General features: G+C 56.6%; 1 protein-coding gene across 1 annotated transcript in view; it reads right to left on the bottom strand.

The window, feature by feature from the left end:
• Window positions 1–12,966, bottom strand: part of HS3ST6 (heparan sulfate-glucosamine 3-sulfotransferase 6) — a 31,293-nt gene extending 18,327 nt beyond the window's left edge. Inside the window, exon 1 of the mRNA XM_086759613.1 lies at window positions 12,638–12,966. Within this exon, the coding sequence (XP_086615739.1) occupies window positions 12,638–12,966 (329 nt within the window). The remainder of the gene's footprint in view (window positions 1–12,637) is intronic.
• Between the last annotated feature and the right edge of the window lie 6,308 nt (window positions 12,967–19,274).

The raw sequence follows: 19,274 nt of genomic DNA, 5'->3' as shown, positions 1-19,274 counted from the left end.
TCTGAAAACACGTGCATCCTCCACTCGCTGCTCATTTTCAGCTCAGCACAAAGCACAAGCTGCGAGCTCGGCACGCTGCAGATTTCCAGCAAGTGAAGATGCCCGTGATAGCCACTTCCACCAACGGGTTTCTCCCACTTGTGCCTAAAAACCAGTGTTTGCACAAAACAAGGCAGCTCTGGCAGACCGAGAGGCAATTTCAAGTTGGGAACCTCAAAAGCATCACTCCACCAAAGCCAACGGCGTCCTATCGATTCATGCCAGCCTGGTACTGGAAGGAGATATCTCCTCCAGCTATGAAGATGCAGAGGACCAGAGTCCACAAAGAGCTTGTCTCTCCGGGGACACAACAGCACACGTATGCCAAAGCAAGGAGGCAGATTCCACACTGCTCTTCAACCCAACTACGCGCTCTGCTGTACACCAAAACGTGCGATCGCTGTCAAGGTGTAACACCACAAACCATCTTCTCTGATCAGCCCACTCTTTGCATCTTTCCCTTCCAAGTATGATTTCTTCCTTCTAACAAGCAGAATGCCCAACCGGGAGGACCAGAACTTCAAATAATAGTTGGAAAGGAAGAAGAGTGCAGCATTGCTGCAGCAACTGGACATCTACGGTCTTCAGAGGGCAAGAGGATGAGGAGATCCAGCAGTCTGTCCAAGGACAGCCAACGCTGGCACACCAGTGTTGGCCATGGGACGACACCTACGAGCCATGAAGGCTGCTTCAGAGCTCTGATCATCACCAGCAAGAAGACAGAGCTGTTGGCTGGGATCAGGCTTAGCTTCCACCAAGCATGAAAACGCTAGCCCTGGCTCTCTTGCCACCTGGAGACGACTGCTTTTCCACGGCATGACTCTCGTCCCCCACCAGCCCACACCAAAGCACGTCTTCATCTCTGTGTCAGCTTTGGCTGGACGTTCCTGTTCCACAAAGCTCCTCTTCCTCTGATGATCGCCCTTCAAGTGGGAACAGTCTCTTCAAGTCCGTGACAGGGCAAGGAGTGAATTACGTTTAATTACACACTGTCCAGGGTCTTAAGTATCAGGCCAAGTGTTACCAGATGTGCAGGGCTCTCCGTCAAAGCCATCCGCAGGCCTGAATGCCTGCTTGGATATTTAATACGTTGGTATCTGGGGTGTGAGGGTCACAGCCGGGGTTTTCGATGCAGATGTTACAAATCTTTTCTACTCTTACCATCACCTTTTAATAATGCCATAAATCATCAGGCACTTCTCTGGTGACCACGTAATTGCCCATTTGTGTATCTGAGCGAGCCTATCCGGACTCTTTTTCTCTGCTGGCAGCAAAGGAGACCTGCTGAAAGCAAATTCCAGGGTTCTGCATGCCCCATCTCTCCTTCGACAAGTCATCTCTGGGCATATGTGCTTCAGATGCATCGTGGCAGCGCAGGAAAAAGACAAGTAACTGATACGGGAAGATTAAAACAAGGTTGGATGGGTCTGTTCCTAATGCGAGCCTTGCTGCTCGCAGCCCTTTGATTGCAGCAGAAATAAAAGATGGAAACTCACTGGAGGCAAAGGAATTAATTAAAAGGAGAATAAAGGAGCATCGGGCTGTTGGAGTCCTGGCATCAATTCTGAGACGAGTTTTGAAGTGGCAACAGTTTTACTTGTTCTTTCAAGTTGTTCTTCTGCATCCTGGACGGTGACTCAGGGAACTAACATGCAGCATGCGCAGCGCCGGGCGCTAACGGCGTCCAGGGACGAGGTGACCCAGCCAGCACAGGACCTACCTGTCTGCTGGTGGGACACCCAGCCACTGCCACGGCATCCTTCCACCTTCTTCTGCCTCAGGGGTCTTCCTCCAGAGGAAGGAGACTTCTGCAGAAACCAGGTCTCCTCAGGGCCTCATGCCACCCTACACTGAACTGCTCCTGACCACTTGCTTCTGATCCACTGAGATCTTCAAAGCGTGGTGGAGCCACCAGGCTTCACCGGGCTGCCAGCGTTAATTTGGGGCTTGTTAACTGTTTGTGGATGGTTTCGTAACTCTGCGAGAAATAACTGCTGAGGTTTTTCTGTAGGTGAGGAGAACACCAACGACCATCGGCCAAATCACAGCTCAAACTGGGATCGCCTTCAAATACAGCTATGCACATACATATGGACCACAGTTCTTCATAGCTGTCTTCTGGTTCCTCAGACTTCAGTTTTTTCATCTTCAGGAGATAGTTGCTTCAAGCAAGAACTGAAACTCTCCCCATCCCATAACTCCAGGAGCTACAGCCCCAAAAAGCCACCAAGTTTCCTGAGATTCATAACAAAATCGGAAGAGTTCCCAACCCTGCCCTCCACCTGGATTGTGCTGCCATGAGAAGAGCTGTCACTGAGAGCGTCCCAGCTGAGCTCAGAAGGGTTTCATGGCCAAGTATCTTCCCAAAGGGCACTGGTTACTGCTTCTCTTCATCCACAGACATGGCTCCATCTTCACCCAAACAGGCGTGTGGCGTCTGGAGACCATGTTTGGGTCAGAGCTGGGCTCATTGCACACAGGCAACCTGTTCTGTACTTCATCAGCCTACAATGTCACGCAACCAGAAACCCACCCACAACAAAACAAGGTGTAAACGCGTTCAGCCCACGGGTCGAGCCGTAATGGAAATGCTGACACGAGGCTCCCGCAGCTGGACACAGCTGGAGTTAGGTGGTCACCAAACCTTGGCAGGATTTAAGCCTGGGTTTGCCTTTATTTTAAAGAATGTTTGCCTAGAAAAAAAAAACCGTTTAGGAGAGCTCTTGCACCATCAGAGCGATTAATGCTAAAAAGGAATCACTCATTCAAGGTTCCTGTTCAGAAATTCGAGTTTTATGAACCTTTTACTGGACAGAGACCTTGCGAAGTGCTGTGAATACAGCCAGCCCTCACACGCTTCCCAACACACCTTGAAGCAGAGAAATATTAATTTTTAATACACATAACAAGATCAGGACTGAACAAGGCTGTCCTCTTGTTAGCTGCCTTGTAACAAGACCGGGATCAAACCCAGCGCCCTCCCGGGGAGGACGTGGCGGCTGGGTTACACCAGCACCGCGTGTCCTTCCCATCAGCGCAGTGGGTAATTAGCCGGCACGCCACGCTCGCAGCCCGCGCCCGGGCTAACGATGACAACCCGCCGGGACCTGCGTGGGCTGTGCTGGGCTCAGCAGCCCCATCTCCTCGCCAAGGCTGACGGGCTCCAACGCCACCTCCGCTGCCCCATGGGATGCTGCTGGGGCACCAGAGATGAGCTCCAATGCCCAGCACAGGGCCTGCAGTAGAGCTGGGGACACCCTTCATCGCCATCTAGAAGAAAGTGACGGACATGGTGCAGGGACCTGGAGAGCCCCAATGACGGACCCAGGGGAAGGGAGTGACCCCGAGCTGTCTGCCGGGGCTGACACCAGGACAGCACCTTCCAACAAAACCATAACCCACGGTCCTCCCATCTCAGCCGCTCCACCCGAGACGAGATCTGAGCTTCAAACCCGGTGGATGCTGAGCACTGCCATCCGTCTAGCAAACCTGCCTCTCCCCACGAACTCCAAATAAATAACAAAGCACAACTTCAGCCGCAGGAGCCAGCCAGGCGCAGCCTCGACCCCAGGAAAACCCGGCGAGCGAGGGCAGGATGATGCTCTGGCTGCTCAGCACCACGCGCTGCCGCAAAAAGTTTGGTCTCATTCCTGCCCACGGCCCCTTCCCTGGACCAGGCACTGGGATGCTCCGGCCACGGCAGCCAGATCCTCGTCTCCACCGCGTGCGCTGATCCGGCGGGATCAGGCCCTCAGGGACGCCTTTTTCCCTTCTCTTTCCGGCAGCGGCCCGGCCCCTGCCCCACGGCTCCTTTGTGAAGGGGAGGCACCAGCGGCAGCTCCGCGCCGCCCGGGTGGCAGCCGAGCGGATGCAGGTTGTCACGCTTGGGTCTCCGACTCCACGGGGGGACGTTCAACTCCCTCCCTCCCCCCAAAATGGGCTTTTCATGGAGACAAACGATCCCTTCCCTCAACAAAACCTAAATTCTCAGCCGAAAGTACTTGGCAGCCACCCCTTGAAATTTTTCTCATGGCTTGTGTGGCTGAGGAACATGACTTTCTGAAACATAAAAGCAACCGGAGGAAGCGGCCGATGCTCTTGTTGAAGAATAACTTCCCCCGCCGTCCCGGCTACGCGTCCCGCTGGGCTGTCGCTCGCGGGGATGAAGCCCGGTAGGTCCGAGCGGCTGGGAAAAGCTCTGCCAGGCCATCAGTAGCCCACCCAGCCCCGGCGAGCCACCGCCACGATGGGGCCGCGTCGGCTGGGGACTGGAGGGGCGGCCAGCGTCCCCCTCCCATTCCCCAGCGTCTATTGACAAGCAGCAGTGGTGAGGGATTGACCTGATCAATGGCACTTATCGAGCCCTCTCCGCTCTCCCAATAATTGAAAGATTTCTTTTGCTTCCACTCCTATTGACGTTTCCTCCCTGGCCGGGTGTCCGTGGGGGTGCGTTGGCACTTGGAGCGTAGGGGCGCAGGGATGGGGAACGACGGCATGGCACGCGGCGCGAGGAAAACGGCGGGGAAGGGCAGGGGAGACTTTCGGGGCGTGACCAGCACCCACAGCCGGCCTCGAGAAAGGGGAAAAAGCCCAAAATGAAATAATCACACGCAGGGCTGCAGAGGTATTTCAGGATCCTGCCCCATGGGCGCGGAGAGGCAGAGCATCGCGCGGTCCCCTCCTCGCCATGCCATGGTTTGCTTTGGGGACTCGATTTCACCAACTAGGAGCTTGATTTCGGCGCTGGTTGCACCCACGGAGAGCCATCCTCCCTTGGCCCATCCTGCCCGCCCCAAGCAGAGGGGTGCAGGCAGCAGCCCCCAGCCCAGGGCCCCCCAGGACTGGGATTTGGGATGCCGCAGGGCTGCGGAGCAGCTGGGAAGTCGGGCGGTGCAGGGAGGCTCTGCCAGGCCCCGTCAAGCGGCACCACGCAGCGCCGGGCAGGAGCGTGATGTGGCCTCCGGAGACGGGATCTGTCACTTTTCCTGTCCCTTCCCATCAATCACCAGCGGGTTTTTTTTAATTATTATTATTATTTTGCACAATACGGTGCTGGCCGAAAGCGGCTGCTAACGCACCAGCAGAGCTAGCCCAAAGGGTGCATGCAGGGGCAGGTGAGGGGGTGGCCGGTTCCTCACTATAACCACAAAACCACCGCGCGCGCCCGCGGGTTGGTGTGCACGCAGACACGGCCCCGCACACACGTCTCGTTTGGGGGCTCAGTAATAAATCAATCGCAAAGTGGTCAGCCCTTCCCTCAGCAAGGACGCCTGACAAGGTCACATCCGTATTCTCTCCAGACTAATGAGTGGAGATTGCTAATAAGACCTCAGTGACAAGTGACCATATTAATGTAATTCCCTCCCGCTTGTGATCAATTCTCTGTGTTAAGATGCAGAGCGGGCTTGGCCGCATGGGATGCTCGTGCCACCCTCAGCGCCGCGGAGGCGTGGGCTGGGCTGGCCGAGAGGAGTTCGTTCCCCTTGTGTCCCTGCCCGGCCGTGGTTTTCCTCGGCGGAGCACGTTCGGTCATGTTAAACCATTCCCAGAAGCCCAGCGGCACATCCCGCTCCCAAAGTGCCACTGTTCCCCTTGGCCACCTAGAACGTTTCCATGCCGGCGCTTTAACAGCCCAAGCACCAAAAGTTCTCTGTAACTGCTCACAAGAAGCTGATTTCAGCCATTTCACCCCGTATTTCGGTCTCAAACGGCGCTGGTCCCAGCGCCCTGCGTGCTCCAGGCCGGGGCGGCCCCAAACCGAGCAGCGCGTGCCGGAACATGGATGCTCCCCTCGCTGTGCGGTTCTAGAGCACCTCAGCCACGCGACGCCCGCGTCTCCGCGGGCAGAACCCTTGGCTGCTAGCAAATCCCGGCAGCACACGGGGTCCAACATTTACAGCCCGGGGCAGGGGGATAGCGAGGAGGTTGAAATTCAGTTAGCGGGGCCGGCCGCCTCCGCGCCCCGGTTACAGCTCCAGTGGCTGCAATGTTCCCCATTTGCATTTCAAACGACTCTTCGGATCCAGAGCGACTCACTTAAGGGATGCATGAATAATTTTGAAGGCGTTTAGGCCTCTGTGATCTGCGAGCTGTCTCGGTGCAGAGGGAGAGGGAGGCAAAGCCGAGGAATTGCTGTGAATTTCCCACCAGGGACCATTACCACGGAAGGCGAGCGTGTAAAACCCACACAGCTGTGCCCTGAGCACCCACACCTCGGGACCTCAGACCCGGCCCAGGGCAAAGCCCCTGATCGCAAAGCCCAGCCCAGACCACATGATGCCCACTCTGCTCAGGGGGAATAATTCGGACAAGCCCAGGGTAAGACAGCCTGCCAGAGAGATCCGAGCGGGATCCCGCAAACCCCGACGCATCAGAGCGATGCATGGCGTCCCACAGCCGCGCATCCTCTTGCGAGGATGGACTCCTCTCAAACCATCACGCCGGCGGTGCCCGTGCCGGCGCAGACCTGCAGAAAGCCATCCTGAACATCCCTCTGCTCCTCACTCGATAAATTCCTAAAGAAACGCACCGGAGAAACGTGGTGGGAGGCGCAGAGGGACATCCAAGAGCTCCGCCGGCTCCTCCGCTGTCCTCCCCCAGGTAGAGGGGCTGATGCTTTTTTAGCTTTCTGGAGCAGAGGGCTAGGATGACTGCAGATGGGCTGACGAGTTTTTAGCTAGCAAATGGGCTGATGATTTTTTTTAGCACCCCAGAGCAGGGGAAGGAGGGCACAGCTGGGCACGCTGCACCTCCCCAGCGCCGGAGCATCTCGGTCTCCCCGACAGCGCGTGGCTTGGTCCTGGCCCGAGCCCCCTCCGCCATCGCAGGAGCTGGGACGCGGCGAAGGAGCGGCCGGGCTTGGGTCTCACCCAGCTCCCGCAGCCCCCGCCAGCTCTCGCCCCGCGTCCCGCCGGCCACGGGAGCACCCTCCGACGCCGGCCGGCTCCCTAAGCGGGCGGATTTCCAAAGCCCTTTGAAAAGCCATTTAGAGCTAAGTCCTGGTATTAAACCTGGCCTTTCATCAGTCAGATTTTCAATCTCTGCCCCAGCCTGTTGCAGCGAAAAGTTTTTTAAAAGGTCAGGAAGAAGCTTTTAAGCATATTTGCCAATTAACTATTGTAACCCCCTCCTCGACGCGACGCGAGCTGCCCACTTCCGTCCCAGGGGACGATAATTACTGTTCTATAAATAAGCTTTGAACTCTCCTAAGTGATAGTCTCTCCTTCCATAAAAGCAGCCTCTAAATCCACTGGCCTCTTCTACCTTCTGTCACTGCCTGGATCTAAAAACAATCTAGGAAAGAAAAAAAACCCAGATAATACTTTTAAGAAGAAACTCTAAAATCCTCTCTTACTCCGTGATGAGTATTTCTCCAGCCCCTCAATAACTCACCTGGCAGCAACCCTGCAGCTTTCACTGCTGTTTGGGAACTTTTTGTGAGGTTTGACGTCTTTTCAGAAGTTCTCTGGGGTTATATGTAGGTGAGAAAAAACCTGCCCGCGTTCATACGTTTAAATTTCTAGCTGCTGAGGTTACAAAGAGTAACCAGGGGAGCACAAGGAAAAGGGCATGAATGAAGGAGTATTTTTCCAAAAGTATTGATTCACATAACGCTCGGTTTTTTCAAACCAGCCCCGTGATTTCTAGGTGCCCAACTTTACAAATTCATTGCAGCAGCCGGGGATAGCAGCGCTGGCAGACGTGGAACCCTCCAGCAACTCGGGTTACCCCTGCACGCCCCGCTGCACAGCCCCCGTATAAAACCACCGATTATCTAAAAGAGACGGCGGCGGAGAGAGCATTCCTCAGCCGGGGAAGACCACGACGCGTTCCGCTCTGCAAGTAACAGCTTTTCTCCGAAAAGCCGCAGCCAACGCTAACATGCGGCTTTCATCGTTTTAGCCTGACGCCAGCTACGTAACGACACACAGAATAATTCAACTGAATTCTGCCTTGTGGCCGAGCTGGGACGAAATTCAGCCTGGCAGACCTGCAAGGAGCGCTTCCCGGGCTGCGGATCGGGAGCAAGACTCGGGAGAGCGAGGGAACACCGTCAGCGTTGGGGCAGGAGGGCCAAGCCACGCTCCTCGCCCTGTTGCCGCCGCGGACTCCCATCCCTTTACGTGGCTTCAGACGTGAATTCCTCGTTGCGGCAGGAAAAGCTATTTTTCATCCCATGTGACAGCAGTTTGGAGAAGCCCAAACCTTGCACCTATTACACATCGCTTCCCGAGCGCAGGCAGTGAAACGGGGACACACCATGACGGAGAGATCTGTCCGGCTCATTTGGGTGCACACAGCGCTTAAACCCTGTCCTAAGTGTAGAGCTGGGACTAAAACCTTGTCTAAACAGCCAGTGAGGTAAAAGGAATGTAGAGTCCCTCTACACACAGACATGTTTTTTCATCTGGCAGCAAATCCAAAGTATTGCCCATTAAGTAAAAACATCAAAATATCTTCTTCACAGTTAGAAAAATCGCAGCCTTTTCACAGGTTTCCTGCATTTTTGGATTTATTTTCCAAATGTGGCGGTGAGGGCAGGGGAAGCTGATAGAGAAAGGCCCCATTTTTCTAAGGTAAGTTAAAAAAAAAAAGAAAGAAAGAAGAGATCACAAAGTAATAAACCCAAGAAGCAAGCTGCCAGACCGTGTTTCTGCAAAGGCACCGAGGAAAACAAGAGCCGCTCTGGGCTGAAAGGCGAGTCCATCAGGAGAGCAGATTAGCCGGTATCAATGAATAAAGATCGCGTCCCGGAGCAGCTCCGGGTGCATCGCCATCTGACTCCTCGCAAGACGCCTTTGTCTCTTCCCACCTATGTGTTTCTTGAACGCGCCTGTGAAAAGCCCTCCCTGGAAGGGGATACGAGCTCCGTGCCAAAACGCAGCCCGGTGACTCCAGAGTAGCTGAAACGCCGGGTTTTATTCAACAGCTTGCGCTATAGAGTGTCTTGATCTGTCTGTACAATCACAGCGCACACAAAAAAACCCCTCAAGGCATCTACTTAGCTCTACTTTTCAACTGCCAATAACACTCGCAGCAAAAGTCAAAAGAGCAGCGCTGGAGCCGCGTCCTTCCCCTGCCACTCAAAGGCTTCAGGGCTGCGAGGTTCTGCGATAACAAAGTCTGGCTCAAGAAATCCTGGATGCCTTTCAGGAACATGATTAGCTCTCATGAATGGGTTTGAAGAGAGAGGGGGCGGAAAAAGGGAAAAAAAAAAAAAAAAAAGAAGACAGGGTCCCAAGCTGGGACACCCCCAGCACCACTCAATGCGTGTGCGGAAGCACAGCGCGTAACGAACCACAGGAAAAGTTCCTCCCCCTCCCATGCAAACCTGCGTACGCCGCATCTGATCAAAAGGGGAAAATGACAATAAAACGCTAAACTCAGCCTCCAAGAGACTGAGAGCTCTGGGGCGGCTCCGCAGCGATGCCCGCGCACCGCGCGCCACCGTAGCCGGCCCTGGGGCTCCGGCCCAGCCACCCACCGGGAAGCATTGGCCAACTTTGGCCATCCCACAGTACTTTTTACTACTTCTGCCCCAAACTGTAAGAAAACAAGGAATTCTTTATAATTCCTACGAAATCCAGTGCGCGCCATCACGCAGGGCGCAATTTCGCAGAGCACAACCCCATACAGTGCGGGGAGCTTTGCCTGGGGTCGTTGGGAGCCTTGGCCCGGCTCCGTTCCTGCGTCACGCTTTCTCTGGTTATTGGAATGCTTTTTTTTAAGAGGAGATGGAAAAGAGGGACTCGGATCGCAGATCGTACGCCCCCGAAACATCACCAGCGGAGCAGAACGGCGTCCGCCGGAGAGCCCGTCAGAGCGCACGGCCCACCGCCCCACTTGCACGGGCGTCATAGGCAACTCAAACACAGAATGCCGCCCACGACCCCAGCTCTGCTCCCCCTCACACCGACAAGACCCATTACGCCCCGTACCAACCCGGCCCACGGGCGCACTCCGTCTCAATGCACACAGGCGAGGGCAGGATTTGGCCCCGCACCGTCACACTGAGCATCTCTTCAAGTTTTTGCCACGAAGTTCTAAACATCTCCGATTCAATCAAGTCCCTAATGTTTGCCTACGCTCCCATCAAGCAGATGGACAGCTAGGTTCCCGGGTTCCCAAAGAGGACACTCGCGCTCCCCGAGCCCGTGTGTGAGCGGAGGAGCAGACACCCCAACATCACTTCTTCTTTTTATTTAGGTTTACTTTAAGCAGCGCGGAGTGCCAAAAAAATTAAAATAGTGTTTTGCTTTAGGATAAAATGTCACGTCATGCTTGGATTATCCATTGGGTAATTTATATTGGAGTCTGGAAAAGGTGCTTAATCTTCCTATAATTAGCTAAACCGACAGCAACTCAAGGAATTTCATACGAGATGCTTGCTGCTTGTGCCGAACGTTTTCTTTTCACCAGCAAAAAGTGCTACTCCAAGAAAAAGGGACTTTGGATTACTTCAGATTTAAATAAAATAAAATAAAACACTCCGGTAAGACCAAACGGCTTCTGCCAGTAACTTACGTTATAACGCAAACTGCTCGGCTCCTGCCGCAGCAGTGAAATCGCTACGGGAGCGGACTACCAAGAAAGATCAAAATAATTCTGTGGCCACACTTCCAAGGGATTTTTTCACCCCCCCACATTTACTTAAGACAAGCAATGACCTACAGGTGCCTTGGGGCCAAATATCTTGGCACGAGAAGCAGTTGGCGTAATTTTGGTTTCCTAGCAAGTTCAAATATTTTAAAAATGTTTACACCACTTTGAGATATTCATTGGAAAAACCTGAACTTCTGCCCAACTCCTATTTTTCTCCGCTCCAAACGCACCCCAGCTTTAAACATTTAGCTCTGTCTGGCTTTAAAAAACCCTCAGTATGGGAAGGTCTTGTAAGAAGACAAAACACGAGAGGCAAAGAGAAGAGGAAACGAAGGAAAATAGTTGTGCCTGTGATTGAAAACACACTTGCTCTATGCAGAGTTAAAGCAAAACGCCTACTGATTTTTTTTTTTTTCTCACTAGAAAGGATACAACTTCTGCCCAGCACAGCGTACGCTTCCCTGCGATGCATCTGGCCACGCCGAAAACCCTCCCTGCTCCCTTTCTCCACATTTACCATGACCATGTGCAGCAACATCTCAGAACATCTCGCTGGTAGCGGGGCCAGGCTCCCCGCACGCGCGTACGGCACTAAAAACTCACGACACAGCAAGCAAAACTGAGATTTATTTCTCCTTCCCTCGCCGCGGTCCATCCTGCTCGGACTACGGCGAGCGATACGCAAGCGTTCCATCTCCCACGCTTCAACTATGTGCTCGCAGGCATTAAACTCCCGTTCCGCCGAGTGAGATCGATCTCGTAATCCTCCCCCAAAAGAGGAGCTATCACCATGGTTGTTTCTAGAGCCGCGTAGCTACAAACGGGACCGAGGAATGAGCTAATAAATTACGGCGATATTAATACAGTCGTAAAAATACGCGCGCTACTTACTGCGTTTGAAGGTGTGCTAAGCCAATAACTTTACGGCCCAGATGCGGTCGTGCAGAGCTGAAACTCTGCGGGTAAAATTACCGCTAAAATTACCCTTCCCCTTAAACACGCCGACTCTCACAGGTTATTCTTTTGGCGAGGATCGTTCCCCAAAACATCGAGAGACGTTAAAAGCACGTAAGAAATACAGGATTCCCGCAGGGCTTGGGGAGAAAAGGATGGCGAGGCAGGAAGGACAGGGAGAGCTACTCCTTTTATTATTTTCAGATGTTTCCCCAAGAACACAGCAGCGCTTTTATAAATCGACGCGTTTGGACTCTCTTCAAAATAACGGACCGGATTCTTTCCCTGCTTCAAGGGACTTAGCGCTCCGACTCCGTTTGGCCCGGCCACGCCGCAGTTGGCCAAGAGACGGGAATTTAATAGACACCACATGCACAGTAGCTGCTCTTCCGAACACTTTATCGCCTGAAGAGCTCGATCCCGTCGGAACACTCAAACCCAAACAGCTCCCTCCAATCGATGCTCCCCCGCCCTTCGAGGAGCCCAGGCAATACCGATTCACCCTTCTCTTCCTTCGCCGTTTCACCAGCACGGCCGGGATCAAGCCTGGATCCCGCAAGCCGAGGTCCTTGCTCCCTTGTAATTTTCTAAGCCACTTGAATAAAATAATTCCCAAAGGAAACCGGGTGGGGAAACGGCAGGATGGTTGAGAATAAAGCGCTAAAGATGAAAAAGGCAAAGCCTGGATAATTGGAAAAAAAGCAAATTTCTGCTGTGGGGCGGTCCGGCTGGGCTGTGCAATGGGGGACACGGACACGGGGGGACACGGAGGGACACGGGGACAGAGGGACCGGCTCTCACGCTCCCATCGCCCCCGACTTCAGCGGCAGCCCCCAAAAAACGACCCCCACACCGTGAACCCCCAGCTTGGCTCCCTTCACACCCCCACCCGGGAGCCCCCCGACCCCACGCTCATTCCCATCCCAGCCCCCCCGTTCCAGCCTGTTGCAGAGCAATCCCATCACGGCACAGGAGGCAATTAAAGGCAGCTCGGGGCTTAATTACCGACCACCCCCCCCCCTCTCCCCAGCCCCGCCGTTACCTGTACCAGCGCAGCCCCTTCTCGTAGCACCTATCGAAGAAGTGGGGCTCGGCACCCACGGCTCGCACCCCGGGGTGCACCCGCAGGAACTCCAGCAGCGCCCGCGTCCCGCCCTTCTTCACGCCCACGATGATGGCTTGCGGGAAACGCCGGCTGCCCGGCCCCGCATCCCCCGGCCCCGCGCCGTCGGGGAGGGCTGCGGGGGGGGGCAGGGGCTGGCAGGGCCCCGGCAGGCAGTAGAAGAAGTAGGTGAAGAAGAGGATCATGGTGAGGAGCAGCGAGGCTCGGCGGCCCCCGACGGGTCCCACCAGCCGCCCGCTACATCCCATCGGGGGCCGCTCCCGGCCCCGCCGGGCAGCGCATCCCGCACCCCCCCCCTCCCACCCCCTCCCCGCCCGCCGCCCTTCCCCAGCCCGACCCCTCCCCGCGCGCCGCCCCCCACGCCCACCCGCGGGGCGGGGGAGGGAGCGCCACGCGCGCGCGGGGAGGCGGGGGGGGGGAAGCGGCACACGCGTGGGGCACCGCCGGGATACCCGCGGGGGAGCGGGGCACCACCCTTAACCCCCCCACCCCAGACCCCGTGGGCGGCCCCCGCGCGGGTGTCAGCCCGGCCCGGGGCGGCTCCGGAGCCCCCCCGCCTCTCCTCCGGGGAGCGGCGGAGGGAAGCGCTCCCGGCTCCGGTGGGATGCGCTTTCCCTTGTTTTTCCCATGTTTTTCCTTGTTTTTCCCTTTTTCTTCTTTGTTTTTCCATGGTTTTCCCTTGGTTTACCACAGTTTTCCCTTGTTTTACCATATTTTTCCTGTTTTCCCTTGGTTTTCCCTTGTTTTCCCATCCGATTTTCTTTACCCCCGCTCCTTTTTACAGTTTCCGGGCTTGCAGCGAGTGTTTTCGCCCGCTCGGCATCACGCAAAGGGCCGCGCAATGGAAGCTGCGGCTCCGCAGCGGCACAGGATCCCGGGCAAGCGTCGGGCTGGAAATCCAGAGCCGTGACCGCAGCGGTAGCCCTGTGGCACGCAATTAGGAAGCCGGAGAGGCAGCGCTAATTAGGCTGCACGGTGTGGAAGCACAACGCTGGTGCGTGTTTGGGATGGGAAGGAGAGCCCTGGGTTTCAACCCACGCCCCTGCCCCTTCCAAAATAAGCCCAAAAGCAGCGGGTCAGGGGTTGTGATTTAAAATGCGCGTGTAACGGACCATGGGGTGGGATGGGGTGGTTTTCTTGCCGCTGCTGGGGACACCCCATTCCCTGGGGCGCAAAGAAAGGCGCATTCCGGGTGCCAAAGAAATCCTGTCCAGTGCCGCAGCATCGCTGACACACGGGAACCGCAGCGAGCAGCTGCGCTGGCAGCATCCCTGGGTGCCACTGGCCGAGCTTGGACCCGGAGCACAGCATCAGCACTGTCCTGGTTCACTCGTGCCACCACCAAACGCAAAAGAGCTGAGGCCCGGCCTGGGGGTGCCCGCGCCTGCGGGCTCCCGGGGGGCCATCACCCCATCACCGTCCTCTCCGCCCCACGCCTGGAAACGCAGAGGCCAATTTCCAGTCTTACGCTAAACCCTTCCCTTTTTGTATCCGAAATCAACAGTGTCTTAATTAACCTATTCATAAAATTAGCTCTTTTTATAATTAGATCCCCCCAGTCTTCCAAGAGCACGGCAGCGAGGGGGAGATCCGTGGCCTGAGACCGGAGAGGCTGCAGAGCTGCGCGAAACGCAGCAACGCTCCTGCACGGCTGCACGGTGCCGCAGCTGCGCCCCTGCACGCCCGTACCACGGCACGGCGGCACAACGGCGTGGCTGCAGGGTGGCCCAACTGCGGGGTTGCGGGGCTGCCTGGCCCGTCAGGAGCTTTTCGACGCGGGGAAATAACCACGTGAGTGCGACGTGGAGATCCCTTCCAATTCGCGAGGCAACAGGTTCCCCGGGGGGAAAAAAAACACACGGGGGAAAGATTACGACGAGGAAGTGAATCTGTTATCGGGAGCAGTCTGATAAATAAAAATGCGGCCAAAATCTGCCGCGCAGCGCTTGCCAGCTCTTGTCGGGTTTACGTAAGCCATTAGAGATGGGAACTGCTTCACGCCAGGCGAAAGCGGGCGGGAACCGCTCCAGGTCCCTGTTTGGGTTGGGGAGGGGGGGATGTTATTGTTGGAAGATGCCAATTTGTCAAAATGGAGACGTTTGGCAAGAATATATCCATTTTCACAAACTTCTGTCAAAACACAGCCAGGGAGGCTCTGGAAAGGCGGAGGGGAGAGCGCAGCACAGCGCACCCACCCTCCTCTTCCTCAGCATGGGGATCCCACGGGCGGCGCAAGGCTGGGGCTGCCGGCAGCGAGCGGGTGCAGCGGTGCCTTCGGCGCTGCCAGGTCCCCCACTGCGCCGTGGGTGCTGCCGTGGTCTCAGCTTGGGCAGCGGTCAGAGAGCAGCACTTTTTCCTTTCTCACCTTCAAAACGGGCTTAAAACACGAGCTTGGGGCTCACTGCTGGCTTTCCCAGCGTCACAGCTGGATGAGCCGGCGGGTGCCCCGCAGGAGGGTCCCCGGCGTCAGCTGAGACCCCATCAGACAAGGACCAGCTCCCTGCCTTGCTGGCAGCTCAGGCAATTAAAGACAAGCAGCGCTCAGGTGCCGGTTTTTAGCAAAATTAGGACATTTTGTTTGAAAAAACAGTGCCCTGAACTGACGTTTTCCATACCTGGTGCCCATGGCAGTCAGGAGATGCCATCGCATCTCTGGGCGCCCAAGGAGGGCTGTGCGGGACACGGCACCACGGGACACAGGCCAGCGCCTCTCCGATCCCCCAGCCACGTTCCTTCCCCTCCGTTAGTGCGCCTTCGCCTGCAGCCCCGCTAACACAACCTCCCGGAGAGCGCGCCTTCCCGAGAATTCAGTGATCCCGGGGCTGGCGGCCGTCGAGGGACACGGCTGCGTTCCCCAGGCGGGAGCGACGCTGCTGCGGTTGGCACCTGCACTGAGCGGGCAGCGTGCCGGTTGTGCCTTCGCGGTGCATGGCTGGGAACGGCGTTGGGAGGATCTATCCTTGCCCCCATGGAGAGCGGGGACAGGTGCTGCCGTACCCCGACACCAAGGCCGGTTCACGCCACCGTCGCCGTGTAAGCCTTGGCACCGGGGCTCTGCACCCTCGGGCAGCACCCACGGCCCCAGGGGGCTGGCAGTAGGGACCCCGTGGGCACCCCCAGGGCACGGCCGGTCCCCAGGGCCACTCACGGCATGCAGGACCCACCCGGCCGCCCTGGCAGAGGCAGATGAAAGCGTTCGGGGCTGTCACCGGCGTTATGGATGGGCTGGCGGGGAGCGACGCGCAGACACTGCGGATGCGGAAGGAGCCTCTGCGTTTCCGACCCCTGATTAATGAGATGCAAGTGCCGGCCGTGTCACTTTACTGTGTCACCGTTGCCTCAGCCCTCCAACCGGGGCGATTGTCTCCGCTGAAGGACAAGAAGGGTCGTTTGTTCCCCGCCGAGGTCCCGGCAGGAGCGAGCGGGTCCCCGGGAAGCCCCGCGACCTGGCTGACGGCGCAGGAACCGCAGCGTGGGCGCTCCAGGATTTCCCAAAGTTTGTTATTACAAAGGAAGAAAGAAAAGGGCTCAAGGGATCAGTGGGGATGAAAAAATGCTTTAGAAACATGGGAGATCGTTTAACAGGTCACCTCCGCAGCAGAGTTTGCCAAGCTGATAAAGGCGAGCGAACTTATTAAGGCGCGCACAGCTTGATTCGAAACGGCTGCTCCCAAACAGCCAATTACCCCGGGCTGCTGCAATCCAATTAGGAAGGCTGCTGCCCTGATTACGGGCGGTGTGTTTTACAAATACAGCACAACTCCGCAGGTTCAAAGAGCAATCCGTAAAAGAGAGCTGGGGAAGAGCTGGCCAGCGCCCGCGACAGCAAACCTCATCCGCGGGGATGCGGGTACCACAGGGGGTGGGATGCCCAAGCCCCAGGCACGACCCCCAAGCCCCAGGCACGATGACGCTCGCTGGAGGAGCAGCCCTGTGACCGTCCCTGAGGCAGCACAGCCCCGCCAGCCAAGGTGACAGCATCTCCCAGCTGTGGTCCCCACCAGAGCCTGGGCCATGGGGTCATCCAGATGCAGGACACCTCCAGTATCTTTATCAGTGCCACCCCACAGGGTCTTGGTGAGGACCACCCCTTGTCACCCAGCTCAGCTGGCCTGTGGCATTAGCAAGCTGTTCCCCAGAGACCTGGGGAGCCTGGAGATTTATCCACTGGGTATCGAAACCCTGCCACCCCATCTCGATGGAACATCGTGGGGGGATTCGCCCTGATCCTGCCGGTGGGCATAGGCAGGTTTCACAGGCTTTGGGGGCTTTGCCCAAGCTCACCAGGGCCGGCTGAGCTGGGATGGATACGGGCGCGGAGGAGGAGGAACAACAAATCGTGTCCCACTCCAACTGGGATCGCGAGTGCCGCGATGCAGCGAGCAGAGCCCATCCCTCCGGACAGGGATTCTCATCACCTGGGGCAGCGGAGATGCCAAACTCATCGCTGCGCTCACACAGAGGATGAAAAAAACTTAAATTCCAAACTCCCTCCTCACGGGGCAGCAAGGGCCAGGGCCGAACCGCAGCTCCAGCGCCTCCGCTGCCATCCAAGCCCTCGCCGCAGCCGCTCCGAGGGGTTCGCTCCACAGCCCTGGCGCGCGGCCACCGCTGGGGTGTTGCGCAGCCCCCTGTTATTAAAATGTGTGACAGCAGCTCGAGATGGAAAGTGAAGTTGTACATTCTCCATCTGAAACTCCGGGAGGAATTTCAAGCAGGGGAACGCAATTTCCAGGCTGGAGGAGAGCCAGCAGCACCAGGGTGAGATTTTTCTTAATATGGTTTTGCAAAACTCAAACGCAGAAAATTGCCCGTAGCTATAGCAATACCAGCCAGCCCGAGACAGCCCCGCGCGGGGAAGAGGCGAGGCCTTTGCGCAACAAAATCACCCTCCCACCCCAGCCAGCCCGCTGTCCCCTGCCAGCGCCGCGCATCATCGCGGTGCAGGCCACCAAACGACGACACGGAAGGCTGGCATCACCGCAGGGAGGACGTGGCTTCTCCCAGACCCTTGGCACTCGGATATCTCTGCTCCCTTCCACCAGCCTGGGACGGATGCGAGTTCAACGGCTCCACCTTATTCTCCTAACAGTGTTTTGGGGCACTGGCAGGGCAGTAGCCACAGCGGCCACGGGACCCCCCAGCCCGGGGAGCGGTCGATGGCTCACGGCAGTGCAGACACGGCTGGCCCCCGGCCAGCTGCAGTTACAAAAGTGCCTTCCCCCTTGTTTCTGCTTTTGATTTAAATAATCCCAATAAAGGATAAAGCAGCCAAAACCCACTGATTTTTTTAAAAGCTTCAATTTAAAAAATAATATACACAAAATGTGCGATTTTTATTAGAGCAGGCAGAGCTGCGGAGTATCAGAGACAGCCCTTCGCTAACCGAACCCCTGGCCCTGGGACACCAGCTAGGAGCCGTGCCGTCCCGAGCGCTCCGACACCCTCCGCACGGCGTCCCAGCTCTGCCTCGGCCCTGCTTTCCCTCTCCTTCCCCACGCAAACACAGAGCTGGCTGCCACTTCCCCTTTACTGGTGCCCTCCTGGGCAAAGACGCAAGAGCGACAACGCTTTCGCATCCACCTGGGAGCGAAAAAATTACAGGACCCAAAGCAAAGGTGCTTTTTTTGTTCATGTAATTTGCTCTCTGGTTGCACAGGTCTGTGGAAGCAGAGGTGTTTCTTTACTCTTTTAGATGTATGGGGGGAGGGATGCTCCCATGTTCTCAGGCAGGGAGGGGACAAGGTCTGGGGTACCGCCATCAGCTCCACGTCAGCCTCTCCGATACCGCTCACGTGCCCCACGCTTAATTCTGCCTCTCTCCTCCATCGATCCGCTCGACGAGCGGTTGACTGACTGGCCAGCGGTATCTCGACAACAGCTACCTGCTCCTTACAGGCTCAGAAACTCTGTGAAACCATCATCGTACGTGCGTTGCTGTTCTCGTTTCCAGCCAACGACGTGCCAAATAGATGTGTCGCTAACACGTATCGCTAACAGATCGATACATCTGCGAACGCAGGCACTCGTTTCACCGCCCCATGCTCGTTTGCGGCTTTGAGTCGATCGCATCTTCCTATTCGGGATGGGGGGTGTCAGTCCAGCTCTGAGGGGGGAGGCAAACGTGGGGCAACCTGTCCTGGTCGCAGCGGGTGAGACCCAGCCCGGGCTCAGCCCCAAACCCATCAGCTCTGGCAGCAACATGGCCAGTTTGGCAGATAAAATCGCACGCCACACCAAAGTTCCTCATTTCTTTTTCTAAAATGCACCTACAACAGGCTAGGGATAGGGTTGCCGCATGGTTTAATCCCAATTTTTATCCTAAAAAATGGAGCTGACTCCATTTGGGTCATGCCTTTCCCCTTGTTGCTGGGCTGGGGGCTGCCAGCTCTACCAAAGGCACTGGGACAGCACTGGTGTGGGACTGGGAAGCCTGGGAGGCGCTCCAGCACCCTACGAAATGGTGGTGGCAAGGGAGGGATGCCAGCGCCACGCCCGCGGTGCCAATCCCACCGGAGAGAGCGGGGAGGGCTGGAGCCTGCGTTGGGCAGGCAGG

Source organism: Chlamydotis macqueenii, chromosome 15 (assembly GCF_036417535.1).
Source record: "Chlamydotis macqueenii isolate bChlMac1 chromosome 15, bChlMac1.mat, whole genome shotgun sequence".
NCBI classification, from domain to species: domain Eukaryota; kingdom Metazoa; phylum Chordata; class Aves; order Otidiformes; family Otididae; genus Chlamydotis; species Chlamydotis macqueenii.
Note: the sequence above shows the minus strand (reverse complement) of the source record. Positions and strands in the feature narration are given on the sequence as shown.